Here is a 26,370-nt window from a genome sequence, read left to right as displayed (position 1 = left end):
AAGAGCTTTCCTGGAGAAATTTCAGTCCTTAGTAGTGCAACTGAAGAAAACGATCAGCTATGAGTGGCAACACAGTCAGAAGATCTCCGGGATAAAGCTGTGGACAGACACAAGTCGGGAGATGGAGACAAAAACATTTCAAAGGCTTTATCAATGCCTAGAAGCACAGAGAAGTCTTTTATTAAGAAGTGGAAGGTATTAGGTAAAACACAGACCCTCCCTGGATCGGGACGTCGCTCCAAACTGATGAAAGAGCCGGAGGAAACTGATCAGAGAGGAGAACGAGAGCTACAGCAACTCTGAAGCAGCTGCAGGAGTTTATGACAAAGAGCGATCATTGTGTGCATGAGACAACAATATCACAGACTCTCCACAAATGTGGCTTGTATGGAAAACAGCCGCTCCTGAAGAAAGGCCACATGCAGTCAGACTAAAACGCTCCTTAAAGAGTCTGAGGCAGATGAGACTAAAACTGAATTATGTGGCCTCTACACCAAACGATATGTCTGGCAGAAATCCAATACAGCTCAGCATCCAGATAACAGCTACAGTAAAGCATGGAGGTGGTGATGTCCTGTTATGGAGTGTTTCTCTGCAGCACTGGTCAGGATATAGAAGGAACATTTTATAATTGATAACCATCATTGGTTTAATGACGCAAAGCACACAGTGGTTGAAGGAGAAAAAGCTGAATGTCCTTGCATGGCCTTGAAGACTGCAGTCCACAAACACTCTCCATCAGATTGAACTGAACTTGAGCAGTTCAGCAAAGAAGAGCGGGCAAATACTGCGAAGTCTAGATGTGCAGAGTTAGTAGAGACAAATCCCAGCAGACTAAAGGCTGGAATTAAAGCAGACGATGCTTCAACAAAATACTGATCCTTTTTCCAGCTCAGTGATTCTGCTTTTTAATTTTTTATTTATTTCTGAAATGCTGGTGTTTTTCACTTGGATGTCATAAGTAGCACTGAGTAAATACAGCTGGATGAAACACAAACCGTGTCCGTCTTCATTTCAGGCTGCAAAGCAACACAATGTGATTATTGTAAAGGAGGCTGATTCTTTTCTAGACCCACTGTATTTCCGTTTAGTTCACCGATCGCCAGGACGGTTTAATCACAAGCACGTTTGAGTCATACGGAATTGAATTGATATATAAAATTATATTTTTCCATTAAGATTTTTGTGTTGACTTTATATTTATGTAACTTAAGCACATTTCCCCCTCAGATTTTATGCACATGTATGCATGTATTTTCTGGTGTGATAAAATTGATTTATGCCGGGTTTGATTAAAATATTAAATATATTTTAATGAAACCTAATATTTTATGTATGTATAATATATTTTAATTAATTAATATTTATTTGTTTGTGTTTGTGTGTGTGTGTGTGTATATATATATATATATATTATATACATTCTATATAGCTACATAAATTATATAAGTTTTTTATTACAAAATCTGAAAAAAAGTGTATTTTGAAGGTCTTAAATCATTTGCAAAGTTTCGTTCCCTTCCCTAAAATAATAATATAAAATAATAAATATATACTATTATATTATATAGAGATTATAATGTATTATATAATATTATACATTTAATATAGTATATGTTAACTGAAGCACATACTCGCATTAGTATGCACATGCATTATTTGTTGACTAAATAAGAAATCAGGAAGGGGGCCAACACTTTTTCACACCACTGTAGTACTGTGGTACAGTGATGGTATCAGATAGTAATACCATAGAACTTTGATGTTTAATATTACAATGTTCATATGCTGCCATATTGCATGGTACATGTGTGTAAAACGATAGTATTAGCATGATACCGTGTCCCAGAATAACACAGTGTTACCGTAGTCCTGTTTGATGTGTTTGTGTTTTTCTCTGCAGTTACACACACTGGTGGACTGACGGAGTGCTGACGTTCCTGCCGTCACCGTATGATGAAGGTGATCGCTTTACACATCCATAAAGACCGATATGAGGGACATGAGCTGATATATTAACCACAAACACTGAGCCGAAGCAGCGGTCATGTCAGTCAGCGTCCTGATCGCATGGAGCTTCATGAGTGACTCCTCGACGACTCTCATAATCACCGATCATTGATTTATGTGACTGAATATTAATCCAAATATGAATTAGTTAATTAAGTTATTTATTTATTTGTGAGTAAACATTTAAGTGAACAATTTAAACATTTAATTGTTTTAAAGTGAATATTTAATTAACTATATTTGTTTATTTAATTAATTTTATTTATTTATCAATCTATTTACTTAAGTGAATAAATATTTAAGTATATATTTAATTAAATGTGTATTTATTTGTGAATTAATATTTAAATAAACATTTAAGCAGTGGTGGGCGGTATGACCAAATATTTATATCACAGTATTTTTCAAAATGATACCTGGTTTCACGGTATATGACGGTATTTATTAATTTTTTTCCATGCACTATTTTACTGTCATGATGAGTGAATATTGTAGAAAAATTCCACTCTAAATAGTGACGAAACACGACCCATTTATACATGTTAACCAGGAGTCACTCTCATTTATAATCGCGGTATCGTCTGATAAAATCAACATGCATGTACAGTAGATGCATGTTGAGCGGCTATGCGGTTGTTTTGGCTATATTACTTTTTTGTCTCATGCAGCGCACTGCCTGCCTCGGAGTAACAAATAAAAAAATTGCATTATATTAACAGACGAACTACGCTCATATTTATCATTCCAAACACTCAGTAAGCGACAGGTGCTAGGAAACGCTGTTTTGTACTCATTTATTGAGGAGTCGGCTGCGGTGCTTCTCTGCCGCTCGCTGCACAGAACAGACGCCGAGAGAGGCGACACTTCTCCGGGAAAGTCAGATCTCGCGCTCACGGCACAGCACTGGAGAAATCCTCCAGCTGAACCATGGCTAAGGTTTATCCAAAAAGTGGCTAGGTTTGTCAGTATATATATTCTATTGGAAAAAGCCGCTAAAAGCGTCTGAAAGTGGCTAAATCTAGTGCTAAAGTCTCGCTGGTGTGTGTGAGACGCGGGAGCTGATGGCAGCGGGCGCTGGATATTTGTGGAGGTCAGTGTGGATATTGTGGATGAGTTCTTCTGTGTCATCACGTTCTATTAGTTCTACAGCTTCAGTTTCTGAACTTTCACGCTTAGTAACACATACAGCTGTTCCCTCACCACAGTGCAACAGTGAAAAGGGACCGGTATTGCGGTATTTTAAAAATTAATATCATAAGAAAAATAAACACCGGTATTTGATATGAACCACCCAGCACTACATTTAAGTGAACAATTTAAATATTTAAGTATATTTTAAAGTAAATATTTAATTAATTAAGTTTATTTAATAACTTTTTTAATAACCTATTTATTTACTTATTTATTTAAAGGAGTCATATGATGCTATTTTAAAGATCATTATTGTGTGTATTGGGTGTAACAGAATATGTTGACATGCTTTAATGTTCAAAAAACACATTATTTTTCAAATACTGTACATTATTGTCGGTCCTCTAGGCCCCGCCTCTCTCAAACGCTTTGTTTTCTACAAAGTCCCTCCTTCCGACAAGCGCAGTCTGCTCTGATTGGCCAGCTGACCCAGTGCATTGTGATTGGCCGAACACCACAAGCACTCGTCTGAAATGTAACGCCCCTTACCATAATCACCAGCTTCATCTTTCAAAATAAATGTAAAGACAGAGCCCGAAAGTAGAACAGAGTCACGTGACAGACACAGTGGCACACAGCGTCTCTCTGACATGCTGCTTCAACACTACTGCTGTTCCTGAAACCACGCCTTCTTTCTTTGCGTGCACATTTGGGCGGCGTTATGCAAATCTTCCCACATAGTGAGGTAGACATGTGGGGGCGTGTTAGAACGAGGCGTTTTAGGGGGGCGTGGTCGACTCTTAACTTTTATAAAGAATATCTCTTTGGATTTGAGACTTTAGTCTTTGCAACTTTACAGATCTTCTTTATGCACCAAGAACTTGTAACACTCCAAAGAGAAAGGAACAATTGAAATCGCATCATATGACCCCTTTAAGTGAATAAATATTTAAGTAAAGGTTTATTTATTTGCGAATGAATATATAAGTAAACATTTAAGTGAACAATTTAAACATTTAAGTATATTTTAAAGTAAATATTTAATTAATTATATTTGTTTATTTAATTATTTATTTTATTTATTTATCAATCTATTTATTTACTTATTTAAGTGAATAAATATTTAAGTATATATTTAAGTAAATGTGTATTTATTTATTTGTGAATTAATCTTTAAGTGAACAATTTAAATATTTAAGTATATTTTAAAGTAAATATTCAATTAATTATGTTTACTTAATTTTTTTATTTATTTATCAACCTATTTATTTACTTATTTAAGTGAATAAATATTTAAGTATGTATTTAAGTAAATGTTTATTTATTTGTGAATGAATATTTAATTAAACATTTAAGTGAACAATTTAATTACATATTTAATTAATTGTTTATTTAATTATTTTTAAAATGTATTTATCAACCTATTTATTTACTTATTTGTGTGAATAAATATTTAAGTATATATTTAAGTAATTGTTAATTTTTGTATTTGTGAATTAATATTTAAGTGAACAATTTAAACATATAAGTATATTTTAAAGTAAATATTGAATTGTTTATTTAATTAATAAAAAAAAATATTTATCATCCTATTTATTTACTTATTTGTGTGAATGTATATTTAAGTAATTGTTTGTTTATTTATTAATGAATTAATATTTAAGTAAATATAAATAATACATTTAAATATTTAACCAAAAACGTTGTGTACACAAATATTAGGTACAAAATTTTGTCTTTTTCCTAATTATTTTCACTGAACTCATCGCATTGCAATATGGGATTGCCTTTTCCATGAAGGATTCGTGTGCTGCATGTAACAAGCAAAATGTTATTCATTTTTGAATTAATTAATTTCTAATTCACCTTGTTTCTGGAAAGTTTCGTTGGTATTTAGACACCTCACACATGCGGTATATTATAGCTTGTGCATGTTAAATCATAGAGACTTTCTGAATGTGTCTCTGTTTCAGCCCAGTGTGAGAAGAACCGGAGGAAGGTGACGGTGAAGCGCGTGAACCGCTTTGACGAAAGCATCGACATCTACACCGAGATCTTCAAGCCGTACGAACTCACCTCGTTCGACGACACGTTCAGCATCGCCATGACCAACTCCGCGAGGTCACACACTTCAGAAAAATTAAATATTTGAGTATATATTGAAGTAAATAGTAAATGCATGTATTATATAAATATTTAAGTTAATATTAAAGTTTATTTATTTATTTACTTATTTATGTGAATGAACAATTAAGTGAGTGATAAAGTAAATATTTAAGTAAATTAATTGAAACGTTTAAGTAAATATTAAAATGTATTTATTTATCTGAATGCATTTTTGTGTAAATATTAATTTAAATATTTAAGTGAATATTCAAATGTATTTATTTATGTGAATATAATAAGTAGTTTAAGATATAAATGCGTGATTAAATAAACTTTAATATATTAGCATTTTAAATGTAAACAAAGTTTAGCATTTACTTAAATATCTTTAAATTAATATTTACTTAAATGTTCGTTCAAATTTGTTCATATTTTAACAATATTTTAAATTTAAACAAATTTTTATTTGAAACCGTTAAATGTGAATAATAATTGAAACGTTTTAGTAAATATTCAAATTTATTTATTTATCTGAATGCATTTTTTTGTAAATATTAATTTAAATATTTAAGTGAATATTCAAATGTATTTATGTGACTATAATAAGTGTTTAAATGTTTAAGTAAATTAATTCAGATATTTAAGTATATATCAAAATTAGTCATTGTTAAACTTTGTTTACATTTAAAATGTTAAAACATGAAATTTTATTTATTTACTTATTTATTTATGTGAGTGAGCATTTAAGTAGATGTGAACGTAAATGTTTAAGTAAATTAATTTAGATATTTAAGTAAATATTACATTTTTAATATTAGTGTTTATATGTGAAAATGAATTTGAGTACATTTTAATTTACATATTTAAGTAAATACTAACATTTATTTATTTATGCTAATAAATATTTAAGTAAATATTATTAAAATAAAATTTTTATTTATATGAATGATCATTAATTTAAATATTTTATATATATAAACATTTTATTTTAATAATATTTACTTAAATATTTATTAGCATAAATAAATAAATGTTAGTATTTACTAAAGTAAATTAAAATGTACTCAAATTCATTTTCACATATAAACACTAATATTAAAAATGTAATATTTACTTAAATATCTAAATGAATTTACTTAAACATTTACGTTCACATCTACTTAAATGTTTATATATATAAATATTAAAGAAAACCTTAAAGGTTACTTACTTATTTATGTGAATGAATATTTAAGTAAATAGTTAAGTTGTTTGCGTGTTTGTTTAAAAAGCATCTTCATATCTGTGTTGCTCTGTGAGGAATAACACAGAAGTCGCTCTAGTCTGTGTTTCGCTTTCACGCTCGGGGTTCTTCGGTTCTGTTGTGAAAGTGTTTGATTAGCGTCTCCTGTTGTCTCTCAGACGGGGTTCAGCTGCTCTCATATTTATTGCTCTCGTTTTACCATCTCCTCTCACCGGATGAGTGTTGGAAAATCCGTCCGGTAGCTTGCCTCATTTTCATAAAGACAAATGTGTCCCTGGAGCACAAAAGCAGTGTTAAGTCGCTGGGGGATATTTGTAGCAATAGCCAACAATACATTGTATGGGTCACAATTATAGATTTTTCTTTTATGCCAAAAATCATTAGGATATTAAGTAAAGATCATGTTCCATGAAGATATTTAGTAAATCTCCTACCGTAAATATATCAAAACTTAATGTTTGATTAGTAATATGCATTGCTAAGAACTTCATTTGGACAACTTTAAAGATGATTTTCTCAATATTTAGATTTTTTTGCACCCTCAGATTCCAGATTTTCAAATAGTTGTATCTCAGCCAAATATTGTGCTATCCTAACAAACCTTACATCAATGGAAAGCTATTTATTCAGCTTTCAGCTGATGTATACATCTCAATTTCACAAAATTGACCCTTGTGACTGGTTTTGTGCTCCAGGGTCACAAATGTGCCGTTTACTTACTCTACTCAAGTCAGATGAATGCATGAGTTACTCATTTTAAGCACCTCTTGATTTGTACAAGCATTTTCTGTTTAATTAGGGCTGGTGATAGATAAACACAAAGCATTATTTACAAAAATAAAATAAAACAAAAAAATATTTTCTTTAAAATAAATGTGCACTTAAGAATCCTTCCCAGTAAGACATGAAACATGCTTTTATTCAGTGTAACAAGAAATTTGTTTAAAATTATGTATTATTTCCTTCAAAATGTTTAGTACTCAATATTCATTAAAAAAAAAAAAATTTCAATGCATTTATATATTTTTTCAATCTTAAAAAGCGGAAAGAAAACATAATATATTGGCCCCCTTATTTTTTATAGAATTTTTTTCATCTTTTTTCCAGCCAAAATGATATTTTTATTTTCCAAATTATATTTTTAATTCAGTTTTAATAGTCAATTTAATTAGTAATTAAGTTGAAATCATACAATTTATTGAAGGATTAGCCACAAAAAAAAAAACATTTTCTTGCCCTCTGAGATCTTTTACTTTTTCCTAAATTCTGTTTTCCATTTTAATTTCTATGCGTTCTGTTTTAATGCTTTAAGTACACTTTAATAAGAATAAAGCATGTCTAATCAATTTAAATTTTATTTATTTATTTTACACTTATAGGGAGCTATGAAACCTTGTATTTTTCCAGAAATTCAGTGTTGTCTTTAATTTTTCTGGATTTATGATTCAGTACATTTATTATTAGAAACTGTAATAGGTTTACGGTTACAATTCAAACTTTTAAAATCTTATAATTAAATCTTATTAATTTTTAAAAGAATTAGAATTTAAAAAAAATGTAAATACCTCTTAAAAATAATAATAATAATAATAAAAGTACTGCGCAACAGGGCTTTACTGTTATAATTAAAAAAATTAATCTTATAATTTAATCTTATACATTTTTAAAATAATTAAAACTTAATAATTAAAATACCTCAGAATAAAGCATGTCTAATCAATTTAAATTTTATTTATTTATTTTACACTTATAGGGCGCTATGAAATCTTGTATTTTTCCAGAAATTCAGTGTTGTCTTTAATTTTTCTGGATTTATGATTCAGTACATTTATTATTAGAAACTGTAATAGTTTTTAACTTATTAACTATAATAGTGATAATCAAATGAAGGCTTAATAGTTTAATAGTTTAATCTTTTAAAAAATGTAATCAAATGAAAATGTGATAATTATTTTATTTTTTGGCAAACAAAGTGCTGCACAACAGATCTTTAAAAAATCTTATAATTAAATCTTATTAATTTTTAAAATAATTCAACTTAAATAATAATAATAATAATAAAAGCGCCGCACAACTTAGGTTTACGGTTACAATTCAAACTTTTAAAATCTTATAATTAAATCTTATTAATTTTTAAAAGAATTAGAATTAAAAAAAAATGTAAATACCTCTTAAAAATAATAATAATAATAATAAAAGTACTGCGCAACAGGGCTTTACTGTTATAATTAAAAAAAATTAATCTTATAATTTAATCTTATACATTTTTAAAATAATTAAAACTTAATAATTAAAATACCTCTTAAAATAAAAATTTATTCATTAAAATTATTATTATTATTATTTGAGAAGTACATTCTGCTGTACAGTAGTAATAAATCTCTGTCACAATGTCTTTGACTTCAACCAAACTTTTATTTTGGCGTGTTGCTGTGAAGCGCGTTTGTGTCTTCAAACCTGCTGCCAAGTGATTTGATGATTTGAACATATCTGATATTTGAGAGTTCCTTTACACATGTTTGTGCACAGAAGGTTTTTCTACGTCTTCTCATGATTTCTCTCTCGTCTCGTCTCTCAGGGAGTTCATGCCGAAGACGGTGGGCCTCGATCCCAGTCCGTTCACCGTCCGCAAACCAGACGAGAGCGCAAAGTCAGTGCTGGGGTGAGTCTGAGAGATCTGCTGTTTCCTTCATCAGCTCAGTGGTTCACACTGGTTTGTGCGTGCGTGGATACCTGTCTGCCGTCCTTCAGGTGTGAACGGGAATCTCACACGAAAATATGTGCGTGAATATTCAGATCTGGTGGCCCGAGCTTCTCTTCCCGGCACTGCTTCGTGCAAGAAAACACAAAAACAATGATGCCGAATATATACACAATAACCAGGAGCTGCTGAATCTCCAGTTGCAAAAAAGCGTTTTGAGCTTATGAATGATGGTGAAAGAGAAAGACTGGCCAACAAACAAACGACAACAAATAATCAACTTCATACCACAGCCTCACTGACTGCATGCAGAAATAAACATAGTGTTGGTCAAATTCACGAATTAATCACTTAGTTGACGCAATTATTGTTAATGAATCAGTCAAACCATTTGGTGAATCAGTTGATAATACTTTTATTGATCGAGGACGCATTAAATTGATCAAACGTGGCAGTAAAGACATTTATAACGTTACAAAAGATTTGCATTTCAGATATCACAGTATCACAGTTTCCACCGAAATATCGTGCAGCACAACTGTTTTCAACACTGATAATAATCAGAAATGTTTTTTGAAAATTCAGCTTTGCCATCACAGAAATTAATTGCGTTTTAAAATATATTACAATAATATTTACAAAATATTTTACTATATTTTTTATATTTATTTATATTATATATATATATATAATTTTAAGTTTTTAATGTAAAAAATACAGAATTTTTTTTATTATATAATAAAGAAGTTATTTTAAATATATCTATATATCTAAATATATAAAATATCTATATAGTATGAATATATATTTTTTAGTAATATGTGTATTTATTATTATTGTAAATTTGTTATTTCAGTTTTAGTTTTACTGTAGTTATTATAATACATAAAGTTAAACTAAATGAGGTTAAAATGAGAAATGTTGTCGTGGCAACTAGCTGAAATTAGTTTTTAAAAAGATTTTTTTTATATATAGCTTATTTCAGATATCTTTTTAAATATTACTTGCAAGTAACAAAAATTTAAAACTAATTAAACTAAAATTAAAAACTTAATATAATAATATAATTTTAATATAATTAAAAAATATAATTAATATAATTTTTGTTTTTTGTTTTTACTGAAGGGGAAAAAATTGAATATAAAAAAAAAAAAGTAAACAAATAATGTATAATTAATTGTTAATATAATTAATGTAAAATGTTATTGTAATGGTTTTAGTGTTAGTTAATGATAATGATCCAGGCTCTGATAGTTCAGTAGGTCAGAGCTGATTTGAACTCTGTAAACTTTAACTCTGTAAACTCTAACTGTAAACTAACTATAAACTCTAACTCTCTAAACTCAAACTCTGTAAACTAATTATAAACTCTAACTCCATAAACTCTATAAACTCTAACTCTCTAAACTCTGTAAACTCTAACTCTATAAACTCTAACTCTCTAAACTAACTATAAACTCTAACTATAAACTCTAACTCTGTAAACTCTAACTGTAAACTCTATAACTGTAAACTCTCTGTAAACTCTAACTCTCTAAACTCAAACTCTGTAAACTAATTATAAACTCTAACTCCATAAACTCTATAAACTCTAACTCTCTAAACTCTGTAAACTCTAACTCTATAAACTCTAACTCTCTAAACTAACTATAAACTCTAACTATAAACTCTAACTCTGTAAACTCTAACTGTAAACTCTATAACTGTAAACTCTCTGTAAACTCTAACTCTCTAAACTCAAACTCTGTAAACTAATTATAAACTCTAACTCCATAAACTCTATAAACTCTAACTCTCTAAACTCTGTAAACTCTAACTCTATAAACTCTAACTCTCTAAACTAACTATAAACTCTAACTCTGTAAACTCTAACTCTGTAAACTCTAACTCTGTAAACTCTAAACTCTAACTCTCTAAACTAACTGTAAACTCTAACTCTGTAAACTCTAACTCTGTAAACTCTAACTCTCTAAACTAACTATAAACTCTAACTCTGTAAACTCTGTAAACTCTAACTCTGTAAGCTCTAACTCTCTAAACTAACTCAGTAAACTCTATAAACTCTAACTCTCTAAACTCCGTAAACTCTAACTCTCTAAACTAACTATAAACTCTAACTATAAACTCTAACTCTGTAAACTCTAACTGTAAACTCTATAACTGTAAACTCTCTGTAAACTCTAACTCTCTAAACTCAAACTCTGTAAACTAATTATAAACTCTAACTCCATAAACTCTATAAACTCTAACTCTCTAAACTCTGTAAACTCTAACTCTATAAACTCTAACTCTCTAAACTCTGTAAACTCTAACTCTATAAACTCTAACTCTCTAAACTCTGTAAACTCTAACTCTATAAACTCTAACTCTCTAAACTCTGTAAACTCTAACTCTATAAACTCTAACTCTCTAAACTCTGTAAACTCTAACTCTATAAACTCTAACTCTCTAAACTCTGTAAACTCTAACTCTATAATAACTCTCTAAACTAACTCTGTAAACTCTAACTCTCTAAACTAACTCAGTAAACTCTAACTCTGTAAACTCTAACTCTCTAAACTAACTATAAACTAACTCTCTAAACTCTAACTCTGTAAACTCTAAACGCTAACTCTAAACTCTAACTCTGTAAACTCTAAACTCTAACTCTAAATTCTAACTCTGTAAACTCTAAACTCTAACTCTGTAAACTCATTCTCTAAACTAACTATAAACTCTAACTCTTTAAACTTTAACTCTGTAAACTCTAACTCTCTAAACTCTAACTCTCTAAACTAACTCTGAAAACTCTAACTCTGTAAACTAACTATAAACTCTAACTTTAAACTCTGTAAACTCTTAACTGTAAACTCTATAACTGTAAACTCTCTGTAAACTCAAACTCTCTAAACTCTGTAAACTCTAACTCTCTAAACTAACTATAAACTCTAACTCTGTAAACTCTAACTCTCTAAACTAACTCAGTAAACTCTAACTCTCTAAACTCTGTAAACTCTAACTGTAAACTCTATAACTGTAAACTCTCTGTAAACTCTAACTCTGTAAACTAATTATAAACTCTAACTTCGTAAACTCTAACTCTCTAAACTCTAACTCTAAACTCTGTAAACTCTAACTGTAAAATATATAACTGTAAACTCTCTGTAAACTCTAACTCTGTAAACTCTAACTCTCTAAACTAACTCTGTAAGCTCTAACTCTGTAAACTCTAACTCTCTAAACTAACTCTGTAAACTCTATAAACTCTAACTCTCTAAACTCCGTAAACTCTTAACTCTCTAAACTAACTCTGTAAACTCTAACTCTCTAAACTCTGAACTCTAACTCTGTAAACTAACTATAAACTCTAACTGTAAACTCTGTAAACTCTAACTCTCTAAACTAACTCAGTAAACTCTATAAACTCTAACTCTCTAAACTCCGTAAACTCTAACTCTCTAAACTAACTCAGTAAACTCTAACTCTCTAAACTCTGAACTCTAACTCTGTAAACTAACTATAAACTCTAACTGTAAACTCTAAACTCTGTAAACGACCCAACGGAATGGCCAGAGGTGTCATTTCCCGGCACTCGATATTCGCAAATCTAGGGACCGTCTCTAAAGTTACATACGACATTGGTATACACTTTTCTAACTTCAATAGCATTAGAGGAAAATTACTTACAGTAACACAACCAACTGTGAAGTGGTCATGTAGTTCTCAGTTATAATGCACACCTTTTAGATTTTTGAGTTCACTGACGGCCTTCATGCAGGGTTTTGCCTATTGAAAGTGGCTCGGAGTGTTTTATGAGATTGAGGATGAGGTGCTGATCTTGTTCCTCTGCTCTGGTCTCTCAGCAGTAAGTCCAGTAAGGAGGAGGCGGTGTTGCAGAGGAAGACGGCGGCCAGCGCTCCTCCTCCTCCCAGCGAGGAGCAGATCTCCAGCAGCTCTGAGGATGACTCCGAGGAAGAGCGCGAGGAGGAAGGGACGGCCTCACAGCGCTCCACGCCGATCAGAGTGTCCGAGCCGAGCGACAGCGTCCGCACGCACGAGGTACAGCATCCGCTCACCACTGCGATTCACCATTAAACTTACGCTTACTCCAGCTGCTCGAAACACAAGCTTTTGTGGTGTGGCTGTTCAGAATAGAATAGTAGCATACTAATTGGACTGTGTCTGCAGTATGTACACTGTATGCAGTATGCATGTGCACTAAGCAACAGAGCACATTTCATGAGATGCTTTATCCCACAATGCAACAATGTTAGTGTACTGGTGCTTGAACATTTGCTGTTCAAACATGCAAACTGTTTTACATTATATATTTTAACAAATAGTAGGTAGTGTACAGTATATACTGCACAGTATTCAAAAAGAAGTAAGCAAGTAATTTCAAACTTTAGTAGGCTATAGTGCTGTTATAGTTAACAAAATCTATATATATATATATATGTATACAGTGTCTATATATATATATATATATATATTTATATATTAATTGAAATAAAATTAAATGAATAAAATATATAAATAAACTTATTTTATTTTAGGTAGTTGTCAAAGCAGCATTTCTCATTTTCTTTTAGTTTAGGTTGAAGTACTGAAATAAATAAAACTAAGTAAACTACAACTTAATAGACTTAATAAATCACTTTATTTAAAACAACCAACAACTAATAAAAATTAAACAAACAAAAAACATAAAAAGAATGACTGCAACTTTAAAAATAAAATAAAAAGAAACCCAAAATATATCAAATTAAAAAATAAAAACCGTTTCAAAATATTAACAGTATATCAGTGATACTACTGAATCATTTAATTGATAATTAATATATATATATATATATATTTAATTTTATTTAATCAATTTAATCATTCATTTAATAATTATTTTTTAATTTAGATATTATTTATATTTAAGTATTTCTGTATTAAACATACAAAAACTTTAACTGCAACTTTAAAATTAAAATAAAAACATAAAATATAGAAAAAAACAGTTTCAAAATATTAAGAGTATATGAAAGATACACCTTGAATTGATAATTAATTGATAATTGATTATATATATAGAGAGAGAGAGAGAGAGAGTAATAAATGAAATTATTTATGGAATGATTTTTTATGTAATTATTTGTATTTATTTCTTTTAAAATAATTAATATAATTACTTTTTATATTATGTTTTTTTTTCTATTATAAAAAATGATGGTGATTAACCAAATTTAATCCTATCAACAAATAATGTATTTCATTGTTAATATAATTATTATAGTTAATGTAATGAATTTTCTAATATTAAAATTGAGCCAAAAATATAGTAACTTTACCAAACTTTTTTAACAATTGTGCCACAAACAGCTCAGAAAAAAATGATAAATACAAACTAAACCATACAGACAACATTCACAATCAATACTTAATTATTTAAATTGTAAATAAATCATTAATATAAGTATAATAACCCTATGTGTGTGGAAATATATTTGTATGCATGTATATATATATGTGTGTTATTATATCAAGTCAAGTGCAATGCATTATTATACCTCCAGAAAAAGTGCACACTGTCTCCTCAGAACTAGTATGCAGTGTGTGATTGTGAAGGTCCCGCAGATTCAGTCGTGAACACAGAAAGAGCTTCCAGAGTTAGTCTGGTCTGGATCTGCTGATGCTTTAATTCCAGAGCGGCTCTGAATGGACAGATGGAGACGAGTCAGTGACGCAAAAGAAGTTCATTCCACAAGCAGCAAACGTGAAGAACTGCTTCCGTTTGAGGTCTTTCCAAATAATTAGGATGAGAAATGTGAGTCATGTGACCAGACGAGAAGCCAGCTGATGTCCTGAACGGAACAGAATTGGATCATAATTACGTTTTTTGAAAGTTTAGTTTGTATTTATATTTTTTTTCTGAGCTGATTGTCGCACAATTATATATTTTTTAAAAAAACGTAAAATTTTTGAAAATAAATTGTTGAAAATAAATTATATAATATAAATAACAATGCATTACATTAACTACGTTAATTACATTAATTACATTATACAAAAATGTCCCTCACTTTTTATAATATAATATAATATGACATTTAATTTTGTATAATGTAGTATTTGTATTATAGGAAAAAATATAAATGATAATGAAATTATTTACACGCACACGCATATATATATATATATGATTTTTTTAATTTTCCTAAATTTTTGTATTAAAAAATATATGTTAAAATTAATATATATGATAAATAATATATTTTCTTCAAGTTGTATATTAAGAAAAATATATAATGTACATATATAAATTATATTAAAATGTATATAAAAATTTATAAAATATATACCGTACTTTTATATAATGTAAATAGTAATAAAATAATGATTTTTTATGTAATTATTTGTATTTATTTCTTTTAAAATAATTAATATAATTACTTTTTATATTATGTTTTTTTTTCTATTATAAAAAATGATGGTGATTAACCAAATTTAATCCTATCAACAAATAATGTATTTCATTGTTAATATAATTATTATAGTTAATGTAATGAATTTTCTAATATTAAAATTGAGCCAAAAATATAGTAACTTTACCAAACTTTTTTAACAATTGTGCCACAAACAGCTCAGAAAAAAATGATAAATACAAACTAAACCATACAGACAACATTCACAATCAATACTTAATTATTTAAATTGTAAATAAATCATTAATATAAGTATAATAACCCTATGTGTGTGGAAATATATTTGTATGCATGTATATATATATGTGTGTTATTATATCAAGTCAAGTGCAATGCATTATTATACCTCCAGAAAAAGTGCACACTGTCTCCTCAGAACTAGTATGCAGTGTGTGATTGTGAAGGTCCCGCAGATTCAGTCGTGAACACAGAAAGAGCTTCCAGAGTTAGTCTGGTCTGGATCTGCTGATGCTTTAATTCCAGAGCGGCTCTGAATGGACAGATGGAGACGAGTCAGTGACGCAAAAGAAGTTCATTCCACAAGCAGCAAACGTGAAGAACTGCTTCCGTTTGAGGTCTTTCCAAATAATTAGGATGAGAAATGTGAGTCATGTGACCAGACGAGAAGCCAGCTGAACAGAATTGGATCATAATTACGTTTTTTGAAAGTTTAGTTTGTATTTATATTTTTTTTCTGAGCTGATTGTCGCACAATTATATATTTTTAAAAAAAACGTAAAATTGTTGAAAATAAATTGTATAAAATAAATTATATAATATAAATAACAATGCATTACATTAACTACGTTAATTACATTAATTACATTATACAAAAATGTCCCTCACTTTTTATAATATAATATAATATGACATTTAATTTTGTATAATGTAGTATTTGTATTATAGGAAAAAATATAAATGATAATGAAATTATTTACACGCACACGCATATATATATATATATGATTTTTTTAATTTTCCTAAATTTTTGTATTAAAAAATATATGTTAAAATTAATATATATGATAAATAATATATTTTCTTCAAGTTGTATATTAAGAAAAATATATATAATGTACATATATAAATTATATAAAAATGTATATAAAAATTTATAAAATATATACCGTACTTTTATATAATGTAAATAGTAATAAAATGCATTTACTGATTTATTTATTTGTTTGTTTGGTTGGTTGGGTGTTTGTTAGGAGTTATTTATGTTATATATTTTTTTATATACAAATTGAGCGAATAGAATTACCTATTTTTTATATTTGTTTAAAACTCAAAATTTGCTCAAAAACATTTATGATTTGTAATTGATGTGATATTTATGCTGAACTCTCCTCTGTGATTTTAGGGTGACGTGGGTGGTTGCCAGGGTGTTGCTATGTGGTTGTCAAAATAAATTATATAATATAAATAACAATGCATTACATTAACTACGTTAATTACATTAATTACATTATACAAAAATGTCCCTCACTTTTTATAATATAATATAATATGACATTTAATTTTGTATAATGTAGTATTTGTATTATAGGAAAAAATATAAATGATAATGAAATTATTTACACGCACACGCATATATATATATATATATATGATTTTTTTAATTTTCCTAAATTTTTGTATTAAAAAATATATGTTAAAATTAATATATATGATAAATAATATATTTTCTTCAAGTTGTATATTAAGAAAAATATATATAATGTACATATATAAATTATATAAAAATGTATATAAAAATTTATAAAATATATACCGTACTTTTATATAATGTAAATAGTAATAAAATGCATTTACTGATTTATTTATTTGTTTGTTTGGTTGGTTGGGTGTTTGTTAGGAGTTATTTATGTTATATATTTTTTTATATACAAATTGAGCGAATAGAATTACCTATTTTTTATATTTGTTTAAAACTCAAAATTTGCTCAAAAACATTTATGATTTGTAATTGATGTGATATTTATGCTGAACTCTCCTCTGTGATTTTAGGGTGACGTGGGTGGTTGCCAGGGTGTTGCTATGTGGTTGTCAGGGTGTTGCTATGTGGTTGCTAGGGTGTTGCTATGTGGTTGTCAGGGTGTTGCTATGTGGTTGTCAGGGTGTTGTCAGGGTGTTGATATGTGGTTGCTATGTGGTTGCTTGGGTGTTGCTATGTGGTTGCTAGGGTGTTGCTATGTGGTTGTCAGGGTGTTGCTATGTGGTTGCTAGGGTGTTGCTATGTGGTTGCTAGGGTGTTCTGAGCGGAACTGATTGATTGATTTAATCCAGTCATTATCTCTTAAGTATGAGCACTAGAAATAGTGATTTGTGACGTATGAGTGTGAGTTTGTGATCAGTGGATTCTGCCGTCTGTCAGTGTTTTCATGTGACACTGAAGCAGTGAAGGCTGTTTTCTGGGCTCTGTGTGAGTTGGTATGTGTCCGCAGATGCCCGCGCTCAACAATACCCCTGATCCCTCCTTTATTAAGATCTCCAGTGTGATTCTGATGATGCTGTAATCGGGTTTATATCCTGGAGAAACGTTACCTGAGGAAACATCTTCATTTCAGCTGCAGTTCTTCCTATTGTGTGTATAGAGTCAGTAGGGATCTGGTGAATTGCATTGCTTATGATACCTATAATCCTTTCTAATTTGCAGTGTACAAATTACACTAACTGATACAGTATTGCTCATAATGCAAAGCGTGGAGAAAAACAAATGTTATCAATTGCAAAATTTATTCATATATTTAATTATTTTGTGATAATAGTTGTTAAATTTTGTCCATTATGTCCCTTCTGAAATCAGTCTTACTGTCATAAATGTTTTGCTTTAGACGAACAGATTGCACTAAATATTAATAAATTCTTTATGTATTTTTTTAAGAACTTGAAATGACTTGGTAGCAATAAATTAATGTATGATAATGCAACATAAAAAAAAAATTATATATATATATATTGTCCAGTGCCTGTATATAAGACATGTGTATAAGACTTATACAGTCTTGGTTAAGAGTAGCCAAACTCTTATTTATATATATATATATATAGTTTGGTTCCAAAACGCTATAAATCCATTTAGATTAATTTGAGTAAAAATGTGTTTTCTTTACCATGAAAGTGGCAAGATGGAAACCACTATTTTCTGTTTCAAACTTTCACATAGCATCTTTAGGTTATAATAACATTATAAATTCAAACCCGGATTTTGATTTTCAAATATTTTGAAAAAAATAATGTTTTCACTGAATATTGAAAAAAATATTTTTTTCCCAAAATGCAATAAATCCATGACACTTTTTTTTTTTTTTTTTTTTAATGCAATAAATCCATTGAATCAATATAAAAGTTATTTTTCATATTGAAACTGTTGAAAATACACAACATAGTAAGTTGATCCCCATGAAAGTGGCAAGATGGAAACCACTATTTTCTGTTTCAAACTTTCACATAGCATCTTTAGGTTATAATAACATTATAAATTCAAACCCGGATTTTGATTTTCAAATATTTTGAAAAAAAAAATTTTTTCACTGAATATTGAAAAAAAACTCCCAAAATGAATTCAACGGGTCATCTTGTTAATGCTATAAATTAATTACAGCAATAAAAGAAGAATTCATCATGAACAAGAACATGAACAACATCACATTAAACCACAAAAATTCCAAAATTACATTTCCCTTACATTCAACTTCCAAAAGTGCATTCATCTTTGCCACGTTACATTCATTTAGTTGACTAGTGCTATACGCTGTATTAACAAAAACGTAAATGGCATTAATAAAAACACACTGACAAGCTATGCAATATCGTGTTCATAATCTTGACTTTTCAATACCGACCTGATACATTTTAATTATACATAATTTTTATAGATTTTTTTAAATTTGATCTATATTTTTTTTTTTCGTTTTTTGATACTTATTTTGATAATATATTAATGGTTTCATATATTTTATATATTTAATTTATATATATATATATATATATATACATGTTTTTTTGCATGTTTCTCATTTAGCCATTTCTAATGCATTCAGCAGCTGAATGAACAAAATAAATGCAACATTTAAAATATACATATTATTTTTATTATGTATATATTTCTGTTGTATATTTTTAGATTTAGTTTTATTATTGTATTTATTTATCTTTTTGCATATTTCACATGTGGCAATTTCTAATGCATTCAGCAGTTGAATAAACAACATAAATGCAACATTAAAAATATACATATAATTTTTTGGATGAACAACATAAATGCAACATAAAAATATATATATATATTGTTTTTTTTTTGTGTGTGTGTTTTACAGTTGGCGGTTTCTAATGCATTTAGTGTAAATGCAACTTAAATTGTTTTATTTATTTATCATTATTAGATGTATTTTATGTGTATTTGTTTTTTATTTTTGCATGTATCTCATGCGTTCAGCATCCCCCCCCCGAAAAACTGTGTGATTATGTTCTATATATATATATGTGTGTGTGTATGTATGTATCCATTGAATCAATATAAAAGTTATTTTTCATATTGAAACTGTTGAAAATACACAACATAGTAAGTTGATCCACATATGACAGCCTCTGAACTTGGTCAATACTAATCTTATATGCAGGCACTGGACTAAAAATACATTCAATCAGTCATCGCTCCCAAAATGAATTCAACGGGTCATCTTGTTAATGCTATAAATTAATTACAGCAATAAAAGAAGAATTCATCATGAACAAGAACATGAACAACATCACATTAAACCACAAAAATTCCAAAATTACATTTCCCTTACATTCAACTTCCAAAAGTGCATTCATCTTTGCCACGTTACATTCATTTAGTTGACTAGTGCTATACGCTGTATTAACAAAAACGTAAATGGCATTAATAAAAACACACTGACAAGCTATGCAATATCGTGTTCATAATCTAATGCGACTCATCTGCGATTATGAAGGCGATATAGCAGTGATCTACGGCTCTGTGTATTAAATGCTGCTCCATCTGAAAGCACGTGATGGAGATTTACTATTAATCACAGAACCGGCTTTACTGACGAGATGCGCGTGACAATCACATGAGATTTATCGTGCAGCCCTAAGTTTGTTTGTTGATCACAAAGTACAAAGTAGATGAGGAAAACTAGGGTGCCGGGTGTATTCAAAGCGCTGCCATTACTGTCTAGAGTGCATGGAATGGTGCGCTGTGATTGGTTGTTAACTGTTTACAGTGCATGGAATGGTGCGCTGTGATTGGTTGAGCGGATATATCGCATTCTGCAGAGAAGGGATATTGGCGTTTGTCGCGGTTTGGAAAGAAAGGGAGAAAACATGACAGAATAACTCGGCGGATATCGCATTTTGTGTAAAATAAAAAATTGACTTTTCAATACCGACCTGATACATTTTAATTATACATAATTTTTATAGATTTTTTTAAATTTGATCTATATTTTTTTTTTTCGTTTTTTGATACTTATTTTGATAATATATTAATGGTTTCATATATTTTATATATTTAATTTATATATATATATATATATATATACATGTTTTTTTGCATGTTTCTCATTTAGCCATTTCTAATGCATTCAGCAGCTGAATGAACAAAATAAATGCAACATTTAAAATATACATATTATTTTTATTATGTATATATTTCTGTTGTATATTTTTAGATTTAGTTTTATTATTGTATTTATTTATCTTTTTGCATATTTCACATGTGGCAATTTCTAATGCATTCAGCAGTTGAATAAACAACATAAATGCAACATTAAAAATATACATATAATTTTTTGGATGAACAACATAAATGCAACATAAAAATATATATATATATTGTTTTTTTTTTGTGTGTGTGTTTTACAGTTGGCGGTTTCTAATGCATTTAGTGTAAATGCAACTTAAATTGTTTTATTTATTTATCATTATTAGATGTATTTTATGTGTATTTGTTTTTTATTTTTGCATGTATCTCATGCGTTCAGCATCCCCCCCCCGAAAAACTGTGTGATTATGTTCTATATATATATATGTGTGTGTGTATGTATGTGTGTACTGTTATACAAGCTGTACACTCACTACTTTACATTGTAGCAAAGTGTCATTTCTTCAGTGTTGTCACATGAAAAGATATAATAAAATATTTACAAAAATGTGAGGGGTGTACTCACTTCTGTGAGATACTGTATATATATGAACAGATCCCAAATATCCTTGATTTAATAAAGGACATTTTAAAGTCAAAGTCTCTCTCTGTCTCTCGCGCGGTGCGTGTGACTCAAGGTTTCTGCCGTTTTGCCATGCCAACAAGGCCATTTCGGTTTATTTACCTTGAGAGACACTGAATGAGGGATTGAGGGAAGAACAGGGGGATTTTAATGGATGAGAGATGAATGAACGCTCAGGACTTTAATGAATAATATTAATACCGACTCTACTCCTCCTCTCCTCTCCTCCTCTCATCTCCTCTTCTCTCCTCCTCCTCCTCTCCCTCCTCCTCTCCTCTCCTCTCCTCCTCTCCCTCCTCCTCTCCTCTCATCTCCTCTCCTCTATCTCCTCCTCCTCTTCTCCTCCTCCTCTATCTCCTCCTCTCCTCTCCTCTATCTTCTCCTCCTCTCCTATCTCCTCCTCCTGTCCTCCTCTAGCTGGGCCCTGAAGCAAAACCGGTTGAGAATCACTGATATTGATCTGTCCTAGACTCCCGTTCCGGCCCGTCTGTCTCCCCAACAGCTCCTCTTCTGTGGTTTATTCAGTGTCTATTTTTGTCTTCCTCTTTCACCCCAAATATGTGGCTGTCCTTTCACCTGCACTCCATGCTTTATCTGTTTCATCCTTTACTGTCCTGTCCTTAGTGCAGCCCAACTGATCTCAGTCACTCCCCTCCTCCCCTCTCCTCTCCTCTCCTCTCCTCTCCTCTCCTCCTCCTCCTCTCCCTCCTCCTTTGTTGTAAAATGACAAAACCACACAACAAAATTATTAAAATAAAAATGGAAAATATGAAAATAAAAAATTATTAAAAATATTTTAAAAAAAACTATAACAGTATCTCAGTGATACTAAAATACTAAAAATACTAACATTTCAGCGATAGAGAAAAGTAAACTTAATTCAAAGGAAAAACAAGATTATTTTTCTTAGCTCATAGACAATATTTTTTCTTGCTTCAGAAAAAAAGGCTAAATATCTTATTTTGCTTTTTAAGTAAATGTATCTTGATTTGTAAATGTTTTGATATTTGTAACAAGACAAAAATACTGAGCAAGAAAATCATTTTTGCAGTGTATACTGTAGTTTAATTGTGAGCATTAATGTATGAATATATATGATGTTGGTGTTTGCGAATGCATGAAATTAGGTAGGTTCCAACTGAAGGATGGAAATATTAATGAGGATGAATGAAAGCGTCATGCAGCTCCGGTTCAGTCCTCTGATTGTTTGTCAGAGTCGCACTGACCTGTTGTATGAATATATATGATGTTGGTGTTTGCGAATGCATGAAATTAGGTAGGTTCCAACTGAAGGATGGAAATATTAATGAGGATGAATGAAAGCGTCATGCAGCTCCGGTTCAGTCCTCTGATTGTTTGTCAGAGTCGCGCTGACCTGTTGCCATGGAGACACACACACACACACACACACACACACACACACACAGAGACAGAGGTTGTTGTGTATGTCAGGAAAGCAGAACTGAGTATTCATATTCCTCTTCATGTTAGTCAAGGTCTCCTGCACTAATAACGGTAGTAAAGATTACAGCAGTTACAGACACGTGAACATGACATTCAGCATAGAGAATCAGAGGCCAGATGTTATGACTGTTATGAGCTTTGTGATGACAGTTACTTCATTAGTTATTTATTTATTTTAGTGCTGTCAAAATTAGCGCATTAACACAGGCGATACATTTTTTCAATCAGCCGGTATACTGTGCTTGTAGCATGTGTTTTTGAATTGCACAAATGCGGCGGCACGAGCTGTATATCATTTCATATTAAAGCGCATGCAATGTGGTAGTTATGTCTTCACTTACCGTATTGTCCCGAATATAAGACGATGTTTTTTTCTTGGAAATACATCTGAAAAAACTCAGTCGTCTTATATTAAGGCTCTAGACTTTGACATGTCAATAATACACCAGCAACAATAGGTGGCGCCAAATACTCATAAAACGAGTGTGCCATGAAATACGTAATGTAATGCGTGTTGTAAAGATCGCGAGTAAAAACTAAAGAGAAAGAAAAGCTTACAGCTGCACGAGTCGTGACTGTCACGTTAGCCTGATGCGACCAAACTCTCTTTGTGATTTTAAAACGTAAGACAGTACCCAGATCTGAAGACTACAGTAAGATTTAACTTCTACTGTTAATAAGATTGTGGTAGGCTACTATTAGATGGATAGCCTAAACGTCCTGATTCAGATGGGCAACCTGTTTATTTTTTATTTTTTAATGGTATATCAAAAAGTGTATATTTTTTTAATGTGATTATTGGTACATTTTACCAGTTTTTACCATACTTTCAAAACAAAAATTAAAATAGGAAAAATATGCAATATAAGAATAATTGAAGACAAAATGTGTTTTACTGAGAAAAAACAAGATTTGGTTTTTAAAAAGCCTTTTTCCAAAAGCTACATCTGGAAAAATGGGGGTCGTCTTATAATCAGGGTCGTCTTATATTCGGGCCAATACGGTAAGTCATGAAGTTAACAAAAAGGCGATGAAAGCTGCCTTAAAACTGTGCATGTAAGTATTTGTTATATGAGTCAGATTTAAGAACATGTTTCTGAAATGCAGTGCTTTTCCAATTTTGTAACAATTTTTTTTCCCTTTGTTTTTTTTTTTCATTTTGGAAAAAGCTTTCTATTATTATTTTTTCAATTTTTATCCTTTTTTCTTATTTTGGCTTTTCTCTTTGTAAATATCTTTCATTTTCTTTTCTTTTTTTCTATTAGTTTTAAGTCTGTCTATTTTTTTCCTTCTGTTTTTGGTGTGAATGTGACCTGGACATGTTTCTGTGAGATTCACCCAAATCGGAAAGTGTGTTTAATTTGAAAAGACGCGAGGCTTTTGGCCAAAAGTCTTCAGTCTGTCTGTTGAGAGTTTTTGTTCTCTCATGTCTGTTTTTTACTCATGTTACTTAATTTCTCATACGGCTCACGTGTAAGGCCTCGCTCACATACGCCTTTGTCGCATGCAAACGGCGGGATAAACTCGACGGCCGCGGCTGATGAAATATTTAAACGTGAAAACCTCATTACCTGCGACACTGTAATTACTCTGGTGCGTGTGAAACGTCGCATTAGTCACGTCTCGAGTTTAATCAGTATGTATACGAGTAAAACCGAACGCGTGGCCGCCGGAGGGAAACACCCGTAACAAACACACTCGTCAAACCTTCAGCCGGTTACGTAACAGCGGCTCGTTAGTGAGGGGAGACCCTTCAGTTCACTTCTCAGAGTTTAATATGTTTGGACCGACTGTAAACGGCTTTATGCTGCTTCAAAACACATACAGCAAGAGACATACACTTTGCTTTATACAATAACATTATACAGTTTACCTCATTGACCCTTTGACCTGTGTGACCTTACAGGATCCGCCTCAGCAGCGTCTGCCGCCTGTCAGAGAGACATACGGGCTGAACCTGCTGGCCATCCCGCCGGATGAAGACGTCCTCATATACCACAGGTCAGAAATACAGGAAAAATAGTTTAATATTATTACAATCTAAAACAGCTGTTTTCTATGTTAATATGTGTTAAACTGTAATTTATTTCTGTGATGCGCAGCTGTATTTTCAGCATCATTCCTCCAGTCTTCAGCGTCACATGATCTTCAGAAATCAGTATAATATGCTGATTTGCTGCTCGAGAAACATTTCTGATTATTATCAATGTTGAAAACAGTTGTGCTGCACAATATTTTTGTGGAAACTGTGATACATTTTATTTTTCAGGATTCACAGATGAACAAAGTTCAAAAGAACAGCATTTATTTGAAATAAAAATCTATTTTAAATGTCTTTACTGTCACTTTTGATCAATTTAATGCATCCTTGATGAATAAAAGTATTAATTTCTATGTAATTTAAATATAATTTATAAAAAAAAAATAGGATCTATTGAAACAGACTCATATCGAACAGCTGAGTCTTTGGCCATTTTCAAAAAACGTCTAAAGACATAATTTTCGCGCTAGCTCCTGACGAACTAATACTAGCACTTACCTATTCTATTCCATTCCATTCTATAAAAAAGAAAACCTAGCTATGTGCACTGTGCTAGACTAACTGAGACTTGTCACAGCACTTGAATATTGTTGCTCTCTCATTTGTCTGATTGCTTCCATTGTCCTCATTTGTAAGTCGCTTTGGATAAAAGCGTCTGCTAAATGATTAAATGTAAATGTAAATTGTGCACAGATCTCATGTCACGTGGTCCTCTTTCAGTCAGGATCAATGGGAATCATGGGATTTGACCTCAGTGATCAGGAATATCTTACACAAAACCCAGAAGGCTATTATAAGACGGTCAGGTAGCGTGTGAAACGGTGAGATCTCACGTGTGTCACATCTGAGTGTGATGAGCTGAAGGATGCAGCAGCAGCTGGGCTTCACATATTCTTTTACCCTTCAAACCACTTTCATGTTCCTGTCACTCACACACTCATTCACTCCACACACACACACGCTCACACTCTCATTCACTCACACAC

At 30.6% G+C, this 26,370-nt stretch overlaps 1 protein-coding gene across 1 annotated transcript in view; it reads left to right on the top strand.

Annotated features, from left to right (window-relative positions):
* fig4a (FIG4 phosphoinositide 5-phosphatase a) overlaps nucleotides 1–26,370 on the top strand; it is an 83,280-nt gene that overhangs the window by 50,841 nt on the left and 6,069 nt on the right. The window contains exons 18-22 of the mRNA XM_016240279.1: nucleotides 1,904–1,962; nucleotides 5,115–5,262; nucleotides 9,069–9,152; nucleotides 13,034–13,229; nucleotides 25,250–25,344. Coding sequence (XP_016095765.1) covers nucleotides 1,904–1,962; nucleotides 5,115–5,262; nucleotides 9,069–9,152; nucleotides 13,034–13,229; nucleotides 25,250–25,344 — 582 coding nt within the window. The remainder of the gene's footprint in view (nucleotides 1–1,903; nucleotides 1,963–5,114; nucleotides 5,263–9,068; nucleotides 9,153–13,033; nucleotides 13,230–25,249; nucleotides 25,345–26,370) is intronic.

This window comes from Sinocyclocheilus grahami, unplaced genomic scaffold, assembly GCF_001515645.1.
Source record: "Sinocyclocheilus grahami isolate Dianchi unplaced genomic scaffold, SAMN03320097.WGS_v1.1 scaffold587.1, whole genome shotgun sequence".
In the NCBI taxonomy this organism is placed as follows: domain Eukaryota; kingdom Metazoa; phylum Chordata; class Actinopteri; order Cypriniformes; family Cyprinidae; genus Sinocyclocheilus; species Sinocyclocheilus grahami.
This window is presented reverse-complemented; position numbering and strand designations above follow the sequence as displayed.